The 13,128-nt window shown below is 39.4% G+C and overlaps 1 protein-coding gene across 2 annotated transcripts in view; it reads right to left on the bottom strand.

Annotated features, from left to right (window-relative positions):
- abca2 (ATP-binding cassette, sub-family A (ABC1), member 2) overlaps nucleotides 1-13,128 on the bottom strand; it is a 64,782-nt gene that overhangs the window by 41,996 nt on the left and 9,658 nt on the right. For both annotated transcript variants that reach the window (XM_020102392.2, XM_069524371.1), the window contains exon 2: nucleotides 573-666. In XM_020102392.2, the coding sequence (XP_019957951.2) occupies nucleotides 573-666 (94 nt within the window). The remainder of the gene's footprint in view (nucleotides 1-572; nucleotides 667-13,128) is intronic.

The following is a 13,128-nucleotide window of genomic DNA, read 5'->3' as shown; positions in this document are numbered from 1 at the left end:
TGCGTTTTAAAAAGGTGTTGAATAAGTAAAGAAATCTCCTTCTATTTACTACACACATGCTTCTACTGGGGCAAATCATGTGTACAGAAAACACATCTTCTATTTACCACCATGTAACGAAAAGAAATGACAAATTTGCCTCACCGCACTATCAAATTAAGATCAGTGACAACAGTTTCTGTCACCACAATAAGCAGGGTGTATTCACTAGAAGTGCAGATACAAATGAGCCCAGCTGCAGTTCCGATTTGCATACATTTGTTGTTTACATGCACATGTGGAAATTAATGGAGCACAAAGAAAAGAAATGAACTGCTTAAAGAAAAGACAGTTTCAGAAGTGGAAACATGCATTTATCCCACAAGAAGATGGTTGTATGTGGGAACATTTCAGGTTATACCAGTATAGATATAAATAAAGCTTTAACAAGGTCAAGGAATCAGAGTGTTTTTAAAAATCCTTTTGGTGAAAAGAAATATCACAATAACACTCGCCATTCAACATAATGGATACTTGAATAATGGAAGCCATCACATCGCCGTCTCCATCTGCATCCCAATATGTCTGCCTACCTTCCTTGACAGGAATCGCTGGCTTCTTCTGCCTCAAGCCCAGGAGGATGAAGAAGAGGACCAGGGGGATGAAGATCTCAAAGGCCAGCACCCACTGGATGGGAAAAAGACAGAAAAGGGACAATGTTAATTGTGCTGCATTTTCTGTGAAACCTGGCCAACACTAAGTCCAGTTTCACCTCAGTGAGCCTCCTCCCTGGTTACCTCACAAACTCTCTGTCCTTGTCACTTCCCATCTCCTGCTCGTGGCTCACGCTGTGGAATAGATTGAGTTCGCCTACTGCCACACAGAAACCCATTACACCAGGGAGGGAGTGTGAAGGATGTACAGTCTGCTGAACATGCACTATCCACGAGACCTTTCCACATTTCAAAATGTGTAGTGTTTCATTCATGTGTTGCAACCTCTTCTCTGCAAACAGTGAACATGTGAAGGAAAGCCACTCACACTGATTCGAGTTTATTCCAGGACTGCCTGTCCTGCTACACACTCATCCTCACCAAGTCATGATGAGCTGCTGTTTTATACTGTAAAAGTGCCAAGTACATTAAACCCTCAACAAAGTGTTCCTCTTCTCTCCTCACTCTGTTTCCTTTTCTTGTCTTTCATTAGCTCCCAATGTGGCGAAAATACAGTCGGTAGCTACGAATTCCATTTGCCAGCTTCTCAACTGGACACAAAGCAGCCCGCACATGCCAAAGCTGGCAATTCATAAATCACATTTTGACTGCTGGTGAGGAGAGGAGAGGAGGGGAGATATGTGCTTCTAAATCAGATACAGATCCGATTTTTTTGAAATGCAACCTCAGTCTAAACAGCCATGTGACCCGTATCCGAATTCGATGCCAAAATTAAGTTTAATCATCACATATGTAAGGTTTTTATCCACTGTGAATGTATAAATATTTTATATTTGAGTTCTTTTGATGGAGGGAGATCCCGATAAGAACATTCCAGATTAAAAGTAGATAAAAAAATACTGTATGTAAATGGCAACGGCAACCCAGGGAGTGGACCAGAGAGTGGTACAGAGTAAATGAACTGCGTTTACATCACTTATCCTGGTTTGAACAACTGCTTTACGTAACAGTTCACATTGTCACTATTCATTAAATACTCACACATTTCCTTCACCTGCTTTTGGGGTTGGGGATCTTGACCAAGGACACTTCAATATGCGTGACTAAGCCGGTAACTAAAGCATCAACCTTCTAATTACTCTATGATCAGACTCTATACCAGCTGCCTCTGTATGTATGCCAGTATGAGCGATGCAGCCAAGGAGCAAATGACAGCAGAAGGCTGGTAGAGCTAGCAAGGGTTCAGAACTGTGTCCTGCCATGATCCCTTTCTTCCCTATTGACATAAGATACTGAACCCTTAATTGCCCCTGACAGCTGTACCGTTCTCATAGAGAAAGTGTTGCCCATAGATGCACTGAGACTAGAAAAGTGCTATATAAATACAGAGCATTTAACAGGATGTATGTATGATGTGTGCTTAGTCTGACACAGTGACCTCACAAGACATAAACCTTGTGCAGACATTTAAAGAGGGCATACGGCAGAATATGGGTTGTCTTGTATTACTTTCTCTAATTTTATTCCATATAAAAACGCCAAATCTTGACGGCTCTAGCGTGAGCAGCATTTTTTGTGTGTGCAAATGTAAAAAAAAATACATGGATGCACCAGTAGGGATGACTCTAATTTCCTGGGGATTCCAGGTCTCACCTGATCCAAAATTTGGAAGGACAGAGAACATGTTATCGGTACTTTAGGAGACCAGTGAGTGAAAGTTGTTGTTGGTGTTAATGGTGCCTGCAGCCTCTCCTCTCTGCTCTGCTCTCTGTGACGCTGTTTGACAGTAGGCAGGGTTCAGCTCCTCCAAACAGACAAAGCAGGACAGCAGAGAAGAGAGGACACAAAGACGAACATGACAGCAGGTGAAGTGCAGTGTAATACCTAATACTGTGCATGCATGAAGACCTTAGCAAGTAAAAACAAATAGTGTTAGAGTGATAGAGTCAGAGCAGCGATATTTTCTGTGCATCCACCACTGATATGTGTTAACCGTGGCACGCTCGTCATAGGCCAATGGTTAACTGCAATAAACAAGCCACAACCAAAACGGACAGTATGTAAAAGTTTATTCACCACACTACTGAGGAAGTTCCCACACATAAACCAGCTGTTCCTCCAGTGGAGCCCAGCAGCAAGAGAGAATGAAACAGGGATAGTAACTTACAACTAGACAAAATTCCAGGGGAAATGTCGGTTAGATGTGAAGTGATTTTGCTGTTGCTACTTTATTATATCTAAAATACCACAATTTAATATATCTGTTCAGGAAAATGTTCAATGATTAAAAAAACATTTTAATTATAAAAAAAGAACAGATAAGTGAATCAAGTACCAGATGGATGTAAAGTATAGACAAGAGCATTATAAACTCCAAACTTTATCTATTCCTACTACTCAACAATCAGGTAGCAGCTGTTCATTATGAGCCAGCACCAACTGTCACAGTCACCGGTTAGAAATGGAAATGGCAGGTCAGACGATTTGCATGGGTTGTTTGCATGACTAACTGGATTCTAGATAAAAATGTAAATATGAAGCTCAACCCAGCGGGCTAAAACTGAATAAACGGACTCTATGCTGTTTAAAATGGATACATTCAGGAAGCAAAATATCTCCTGATCTTGGGTTTCATCTGACACACGTCTTATGTTTCAAAGTTATTTCAGTTGCCCCAGTGCATTCTGTATTTTTAATGTTAAATATAAGTTTTAAAAAGAAATGCATTAATGTCATTTGTTTCAAAATGAAAAAGGCTTTATTTAAATGGGAAGTGCATAGACCTGACCTGGTCGAGATGGCACACCATTTCAAGCTTAATAAATAATAGAGATAAAGCATATCAAACTAGAACGGCACTCCGTTGAGCGCATAGGCCCAACAGCCCCATTAAGTTCAATAAAGCTACACCAAATTGCACACAGCTTGATTTATATAAATATATATATAAATCCTAAATGTGCCTGATGTTTTTCATTCAATGTATCTGCATTTAATCTTTAGAAAGTCATAGAAAAGTTGAAAAACGCCCTCCGATCTCACAATGTTAGAGAAAGGATCCACCCCATTAATAGAATCAACTCTAAAACTTCATTGATGTCTACTTGCCCCATACCCAACCCTCCAACAGATGCAGCAGATAATGAGACATAAATCCAGCTAAGGAATACTTTTTGAACTGCAGTTACACAGTTTTTTTATCAGAGCTTTGAATTCTCCCTGGGAGACAAAATCATCAAGCGACTGGAGGTTGTTCCATGACCAGGGAGCAATGATGATACGATACCGTCTCCGCTTTAGGCTTGATGAAGACCAGGAAAAAAGATCATGAGCACTGGACAATGAGTTGGATATGGAACTGTGATACACAGTCTAAGCAGCATAGTGTAGAGCAGGTAGCATTTCCAGTAAATAACACCATGGTCTACAACACTTAAGAACATAGCCTGAGCAAGTGTTTTTCTAACTTGACAATAAAACCCCAGTTTATGTCTTCAGTTTATTCAGGTTCTCAATGTAAACACAGAGCCATGTCTTGTTTCATTCAATTTTTTATCTTATTTTTCATTTTTAATTTGACCTTGTTGTTTAAGCCCAATATGACAAATTGTGATTTGTGAATATGGGCTATACAAATAAAATTTTATTGATTGATTGATTGATTGATTAACCTTGTGGCACTTGATGACCCTTCTTGACTATCATGTAAAAATGAAAGCCACAAATCATATACTTGTGGACTCCCTGTCCTACTTCTTTTACTGTTAACTCTCAGCTGCACGCATTGTCCCTTAGTGTTTTTCATACTGGAAGTGCACGTCTAGCAGCTGCAAGGTAAATTTTCTTTATTTACAGTATATATGGTAAATGGTCTACACTCAAAATGCAATTTTGTCATTCACATATTCACACAGTGTATCTTTATGCTGCACTTTCTCTGTCACGCATCACTTGCATACTGTCAGCACAGCCGTCAGGGGCAACTGGGGTTTAGGTTCTTGCCAAATTAAACTTTGGCATGCAGAATAGAAGAGCCTGAGATCAAACCCCCAAACCTTTTGGTTAATGAATGACCCGCTTCACCTACTGAGCCACAGCTGCCAAGGTTCCCCTTTTATCTCTCTCTATAAATTCTAATAACACACTGTACGATGGCGAGGCCACATGAGGCGACTGAAGCTTCTAACGGGGATCATGATGACAATCTGTGTGTGTGGTCCAGATATAACTCGTGCTGTGGGGACATACATCTGTTTACACAATCATATTATAGAGACAAATAGCACAATCTTAAATCTGGGGTAAGGTCAGTTTTATGTTAAAGTTAGAGTGAGGTTAGGTTACTGTCAGGCAAGTAGTAGGAAAATGTGCAGATTATTACAAGCTGGTGAATTGGTTTAGTTTTCTTTTCTATTAGTTATCAAATTATTACACATGTTGTCCGACAGGTCAAGAAATATGAGCAGTCAGACAAGCAGACTGGTTAAAAACAAACCAGCAGTTAGTCTTCCTTATTTGGAGGAGAAGATGAAGGTCAGGAATACAGTTTACTGCCCTACTTCCTGCTTCTGCTTTGACCTGCTGCACTTGCAGTTATTGTGTGCACACAGTTTTCTTGTGAATAATTAGTTAGTTATTAGTGACACTTTGGTCATGCAAAGGTTCACTTTTATGCCCATGAAACTGCTGCTTTCTGTCTGAGCTGAAGCCATTTTCAGACATGTCCTGTTGAGGATCTCTGGAAAATTGGGTCTGGACTGTCTCTGCAGTTTGCCTTTCGCACATGCACAATGCACCAGCAGATACGTGTAATGTATTAATTCCACTGCAGATATCACTTGTTTTTGTTTATAGCACATTGACACCGGTGTTGGCTCTTATCACCACAAAAGATCTTCTACATATATGGCTCCACTTTTTTATCCTGACATATTTCATTTCTTTATGTTTTGTTTCTTTCAGCAGAAACTGCAGAGGCTCTCACTCACACATTTGCATTCACATATTCACCTCCTCCAGAGTAACTGGAGTTCAGTGCATGCCTGAAAGCAGCTAGAGTGTCTGACTGCTCTTGTTACTTGGACCACTGGATTATGTAGTGATGTCACACTCACAAAATTAAGTAAAATAACTTTATAACTGAAACAAATAATGAAGACTGACAATGTAATACCCCCCCCCCCCCGACTGGAAACTGGTGTAGAGAACATGCCCTCTTTGTGAGTCATCAGAGCAGTGTGATACAGCAGAGTGGTAAAAAGAAGGACATCCACAAGGAGGGATGGTGCCCTAGTCTGTTCAGTTGATTTATGCATCAAAACATATTTTCAGGTCACGAACCGTAGATTGTATATAAAGATGGACGACGCGTGTCCACTCCCCTCTACTATCCAGAAATTCGACCAAAATATCCTGGATATACAAAGGCTGCCATCTGCCACATTTACAGACAGATTCTGCACAGCAGCAGTTGGGAGGTGATGCTGTGGTATCAACGTCAGTCTCAGCTGTCAATCATGATGTTTCACCCCACATCGAAACCTACTTATGAGAAACGTGAGCACTAGAACACACATCAGCATGATAAGAACACCCTAAAATGACAAAAAACATTTTATTTAATGAGTTCTTGGGCTTTTGGAACATGTTCACCACCCTAACCCTATTATCCTCAAGGCAGTTATACACACCTTCAATAGCATTTCATCACATCCCTCATCCAATATAATCATGATCAACTTTCAGCATTTGCAAGTAACTAAAGCTACAAATAAGTAAACACTCATAACCTGAAAATAAGACACGCAAGAAATGTTGATTCAATATCTGATATATTGAAATACCAGCCAAATAACCTTTAGAGTTTACAGATACAGTATTACCCAGATAAGTTTTAAGTCTTATATTAAGGCATTCATATTTAACTAACATTTAAACAATCGTAGGTTCGTGTTTTCGCTGCAGTCCAGTGTTTACTGGCCCCACAACAGTTTCAGTCCAGTCATTTCAATAATGTTTGTAGGATGTTGTATCTACTACTGAGAACCTTGATCCCAGTCTGTACCGGCAGTCTCTGACACCTGTATTTGTATGTAGTTCTAAAATTATATTCCTATTGATGTTTTGATTGGTCTGTAATAATCCCATGAAGCTCAAAGAGTTTTTTTGTCACTTTAGAATGAGCCTTTTACTTCCTGTGGAGCAGATACTACATGCTGTGTGTACTGCCATGTTTCTACAGCAGCCCATGACAGACCAACCCTACAATGGCTCTATAGTGCAATGCACATTGTTATGGGACTTTAGGATCACTGAAGGTTCTCCTTTAAGCCTGGAAAAGGGGAGGGGTATTCAGATGGATGCAATATGCAACTTCACAAGTAGATGCCACTATATCCTTAAAACTGCAAGAAATGTTGTTACTATAGAGCTAAGAACTATTTGACTAACCCAATAGGAGAGATCGCTGTGCTTTTATAGCCATTCAAATTCAAATTTGTGTAGGATTTTTGCTTATTCCATAATCAGGTTATTTCCATTTCACTCACTCACAAACAGAGACTGTCTATTAGCAATCATTCACATACTACTTTGCCAACATGCAAGCATGGTAAAGCCGGGCAACCACACACACACACACACACACACACACACACACACACACACGCACACAGCCTCTGCTGACTGTAGAATCATTATTATTCATCAACTAGAGACTGTGATCATGTGTTGCACACCAGTGACGCCATTAAAAACATTTGGAACCACAAAGCACACAGTGTTTGAGACTTACAGAGTCAGTGTGGGCAGGGTGGGTGGGAGGTTGAATATGGCACACTGTCTCACACACACGCACACAAAGGTCAGTTTAAGGCTTACATCTATGAGGAAGTTTGAGCAGCGTACAAATATTTTGTGGAGAGTTGACTGACACTGACATATTCAGTCTTGGCCTTTCAAGACTCTTTGTCATAGATTCCTTGGTGAAAAAATGAACAAATGTTGTTTGCACCAGGAGAATGAAGAGATAAATGAGGAGAAATGACAAGCTGAAGAAGAGCCACATAGGGAAAATGAAGTCCTCACAATATTAGCAACAAAATTAAACGCTGCAAGTGTCCTCACCATCAAAACTGCAAACTGCTTTCATAAGATTTTTTTTCAGAGGTTATGTTTGTTTAACTAAAACAGAGCTGCATGAGAAGAGTGTAAAACCAAACAGGATCATGATGCCCTTTTGAAAAATGTGGTGTTATAAATTGCTGATATTTAGTTTGACATTATTTGTAGAAATAGAGATACCGCTCCTTAAATAAGGATTTAAATATCTTGGCAAGGACTGTGAAACTACACAACTGAAAATAGTCTCCAAAGTAAACACATTTTACAAGCTGTACTTGACTGGAAAATCAAATGATGAAATACTCACGTAATGTTCTGTCTCTTCTAAACATCTCACAGATCACTCATTTCAAATGTCAGCTCGGCTGCTAACGCAAGCTTTTTTATGATATGATCTGCTGCGGATAATATAACTGATGGGATTTGTTGTTTGAAATATTGTACAACTGTATATAAGTCTCGACCGAGGTGGTGGGGCGTTTGAATGCAGAGGTTATTGGGCCTAATGCAAGTTGAGAACATATTTTTCTCTGAAACCTCTTTGACTTTCTTTATCGACACAGTAATGAAAGAGAGAATGTAATCCGTTACAGGTGACCTTACTATCAGGTAGAACAGATGTCTTCCTCAACAGTTACCTTCATGAAAACCCTGAGGCCGCTGTTCATTCAGACCACTCTCCTGAGACAGTGTGAGCGACGTAGTGCTTTTTTGTCTGGAGGGAACTGGAAAAGAGCCTGGAGAGAGCAAAAGAAGTGAGGCACCAAAGCAAAGTTTGTATGTGTACCTTTAGAAAAGGTAATACAAGATGGAGGTGGACAAATTGATTCCGGAACAGCACTGGATCCATTGTCTGGCAGTGGTTTGTGTATCACAAGGGAGATGTTAAAAAAAGCAGTGATCTGCTATATATGCAGAAGAAGGTATAGGTCACCTGCTCAGAGCCAAATACACAATCACTGTTTATAGAGTCTATATGCTTGTCTCCCATTTTAATACCATCAGGATACTTGGGTACACTTTGACGTTGATGTTGAGGCATACATTTCTAGAGATTAGTTGTATCATGAGTAATTTTTCCAAAAATAATAAACATCTTGTGTCAGTCAGACTCTAGGTTTATTTTCAGCAGGGCTGTTCTAATGAAATAAATTACAACAGAAGCACTGGTGGATTTATTCTGAATGACCTATGTCATCTTGGCCAGGGAGTTAATATAGATTCACACTGTTACCAGTCCTTCAGCACCATTTATTTACTGTGACTGTCATAAGCCACCATTTGAACAAACTAACAACTCTCCTGTTTACTTGCTGATGCTAACTACCTAGCTCTGGGGCCAACTGCTAGTTGTTATGACAAGACCTCAATGTAAATAATAATATATTAATTGCGGAATGGGTCTGGTAACTCTAAATAATAATAATAATTACAGTAACTTCAGAAAAAAGAAATCCGGTTGTCTGCATTTACATACGTCAAGAGATTGTCTTTTTCAAAACTATGTATCTGTCACTGCCCGCAGTGCAAAATTCAGAGTTTCTGACAACAACAATCGTGTTTATAGTGGAGGAGGTTATCTCTCAAGAAAGGGGCAAAAGTCTCAGTTGGTCCCTTTGCCTGAACAACGTATCAGATGGCTGTAGACGTTGTCCAAAAACTTCTGCCATTGTTGAAATGTCATTCCTGTGTCTTATGAACATCTTGCTTGAACTATTGGCGACACTGCAAGACTGATCGAATGAAATTAACATATACAGAAGAAAAAATGATTAGTCTGTCGAACACAATATGTACACACAACTGGATTCAGCTCATCTCAATAACTACAGTCAAGATCTGTGAGTTAGAAAAACAGAGAGAGCGTAAGAGTAGTTACTACATGCTTGTTGAAGTGTGAAGCATTACACAGGTTGATTAAGATAAGGGCTGCACTGTCACACATGTAAAATGGCCACCGCTTTGTGTGAAGAGACGCTGATCTTCCACTGAAAACTAGACTTAAAATAAAAAAGATAAAGTTGAGCAAACATGACTAACAGTGCTGCAGGAGGAGCAAAACTATGGCGAAATCGAAAAATGGCTCACTTGAGTAGTACCACTACCAAGCAACCATCAACCTTCACACTTCAGTTCAGTCCTCACAGAGCTCCACAACATCCATAACAACCTGCTGTAATCCATGCTGCAGTACGGTCTGAACCCAGACTAAAAGCCCTTCACTTCTCCCCCTCCTCTCCCCTCTGTGGGAGGAACTCACTCCCTCCAGATGGATGTGTCATCCGGAGTCTTCCTGCCACACGACGCAGCCTCTCCCTCTAATCACGCTTGTCTTTTAAAGGGGCACTTAAACATGGCCCATTTATGGAGAATGTCCAAATTATAGCCGCTGCTGCAAAATTTCATTTGGCTTAGGAGTTTAGAGCTGATGAATATGAACTTGCCCTCCAATAATGGAGCTAAAGGACACTCAGTCTGTTGCCTGGATTAGCAAAAGCCCAATACAATACAGTAATAATGTGAGGAAGTTATGTTGTATGTTAAGCAGAATAAATGAGGCTCCTCTGTGATGTAAATCATAACAGGATACTTAAAAGTCTAAACGACAGGTACAAATGTTGCTGTGTCCTCTCTCAGGAGACACACACACACACACACACATTGATTTTTGTCAAACATTAATCTTCCTAGTTGAGGATGATGAATGAATGATGAATGAATGAAAAAAACAAATCGCAGACCAACCACAGGAAGTGTAGGAATAAATAAATGATTTTGCATCAATTCAAAAGCGAAACTGTTACAGCCATGTGTTGACAATGTTGAGAAAGCCATCCCCCAATCTATAAAGGCAAAGTATAGTCTTTTTTAATATATATGCAAAGTTTACAATTGAAAAAGTTTGTGACTATTACCTACTTAATACCTGCATTAACCTGTTTTCAGTGTTTTGTTATCATTCCAACTAGTAATCTGAGACATGATGTCCAGTTAGTCTCAACTAATACTGCTTGTGATGTGGTATTTCTTTGTGGGCTTTTTGAGACATCAGAGAACAAAAACTGGGGTTTAGATATATAAGCACCTTAAGAAAGTTAATTATACATCTGTGACAGAATGCAATTTCAAGTCCACTGTGTCAATGTTATCCTTACCGAACATGACCCTAACACTTGCCAAATTGTTGTATAAAGGTCACATTACCATCCAAACAGGTTCCAAATGTTGGTGGTGGACGTAAACCACGAGGTGTGAAATCATTTGATAGAGATGGATTTGCCTGGAACATGGAGTTAAAAGCCTTAAAGTTCTCCTCCACCAATTTTATTGAGAAAGCTTTAGGAGCAAATTTTTGGGGAGCTTGGACAGTCCAAGGGTCCAATGAGTGTACCTCATCCAGCAGTGATGAGGACATGAGCAAAACAAAACAAGTGGCTAATGTTAAACCCAGCAGTGGGGTTGACAACTATTCTACTATAGGACTATATGAGCTATACTATCACCGTGCCTTGAGAGAGGCTGGACATTCTTAGTAAATATCCTCATTTGCTTTATATCTTACTAATACTGATCAAATCTCATGGAGGATGTAGTCATCTAATCAAGCATTTTTGTTCTCGACACTTAGAGCCAACCAGTCGAGGCAGGTGTCCGCCCACATTGAGTCTGGTTCTAGAGGTTTCTCTCTGTTAATGAGGGAGTTTTTCTCTCCACAGTCGCCAAAGTGCTGCTCATTGTGGGAACTGTTGGGTTTCTCTATATTAATAAGATTTTAAGGTCTTGACCTTCTATGTAAAGAGCCTGAGGATAGTGTATATTATGATTTGGCGCTATACAAATAAAATTGAATTGAATTGAATAAAGCAGAATAGTAACTATTATCCATGTGCAAGTATCAAAACTATTTACGATCCAATGGAAACTTGGCAGCTGAAATCATTTTGTGCCATTTCATTGCATACAGAACAGTACGAGATAACATGGGGGGCTATGGAATATACAAGCCTTGTTTTTTCATGGCCCTTGTCATTATGTAGCACCAAACTGCTATCATGCTACAATTTAAGCCATTTGGAAGTTCATTCTCCTCCCTAAGATGTCTCAGGTTTGTACAGCACTAGATATTCTGTTACTAGGGGATGAATTTAAGTCACACAACTTAAATATTTTTGTTGTAACCATAGAGGTGCAGTGTTGCTGTGCTCTTCTCAGCGGCTAAATATCGGTTCAGATAAAGAGGGAGACAAACAAGAATCATTAGTTTATAGAATGGACAGTGCTGTAGTCTCTTTTCAAAAACGTATTCTCTTTGTATCTCCGCTGAGACTGGGGGGATGCTATTTTCAGATTTAAATTGTTGGAACAGTAGGGTGGATTGAGAGGGAAATAGAGACAAACATTTCTCTTGAATTAGACTGAAAGAGGAGATGACTGTTTCTCACTGTAAACAGCCAAACATAAACCACATCATCCATGTAGTTCACAAAGCTTGTGCAATTTGTTTTTCTACAAATAGATATTCCAAGTTGGTTAAATTCCGGATTTATGCAGAAAATATTTAATTTTGGTTTTAATATTGCAGAGTGGGACAAGTGCCATTTAGCTTCATATAAAGTAGCACAATCTAGTATCAATATATTAAATGAAAATGTTTAAATAATGTGTCAGTGTATAAGTGATGGTTGTAGTGATGAAGCTACACAGAATTATTACTCTCATAATTTATAAAAATGATAGAAGTAACAAAAATAATACTTTGGTTCACTCAGTGATCTCATTGGGGCATTTTTCGTTTATCAGTCAAAGGTAAAGACTTGCTGGGGAACAATGGAGAATTTAGCAACTCAAAAGCAAGGTGTTGGTGGAGACCATAAAGTGTATATAATGATGAGGCCTTTCCACTTCTTCCCACTGTACTAAAATGAAGCCAAAATATCTTGAATGCAGGTGCTGTATTCTTGTGTGACATCAGTTGGAGCAGGAATCTGCACAGTGGTGATCGTGAAATGGAGTCATGGTATCAAGGTAAATTTAATATACATCAGTGTGATAAGAATAACAACAATCCATCTTTGGGAAAAACTTATTTGACCTCTTTGAATTTCTATTTTAGTCTATGTCCCATCTGGTGACATGGTGGAGGCAGGGTTTATGACATATACCACCAGGGGCAATCCAGATGATTTAGCTTTAGTTTTCAAAGCTGTCATGTCATCCATCTTTATACAAAGCTTAGGGCGGAGACCAAAGCACAGCTAAAAGAGAGAGAGAGAATATTGGACTTCAAGTCACTAATGCAGACATCACACACACCAATACCACATTAGCACATATTTTTTATCCAGTTCTGTCA

Source organism: Paralichthys olivaceus, chromosome 4 (assembly GCF_024713975.1).
Source record: "Paralichthys olivaceus isolate ysfri-2021 chromosome 4, ASM2471397v2, whole genome shotgun sequence".
Taxonomy (NCBI): Eukaryota; Metazoa; Chordata; class Actinopteri; order Pleuronectiformes; family Paralichthyidae; genus Paralichthys; species Paralichthys olivaceus.
Note: the sequence above shows the minus strand (reverse complement) of the source record. Positions and strands in the feature narration are given on the sequence as shown.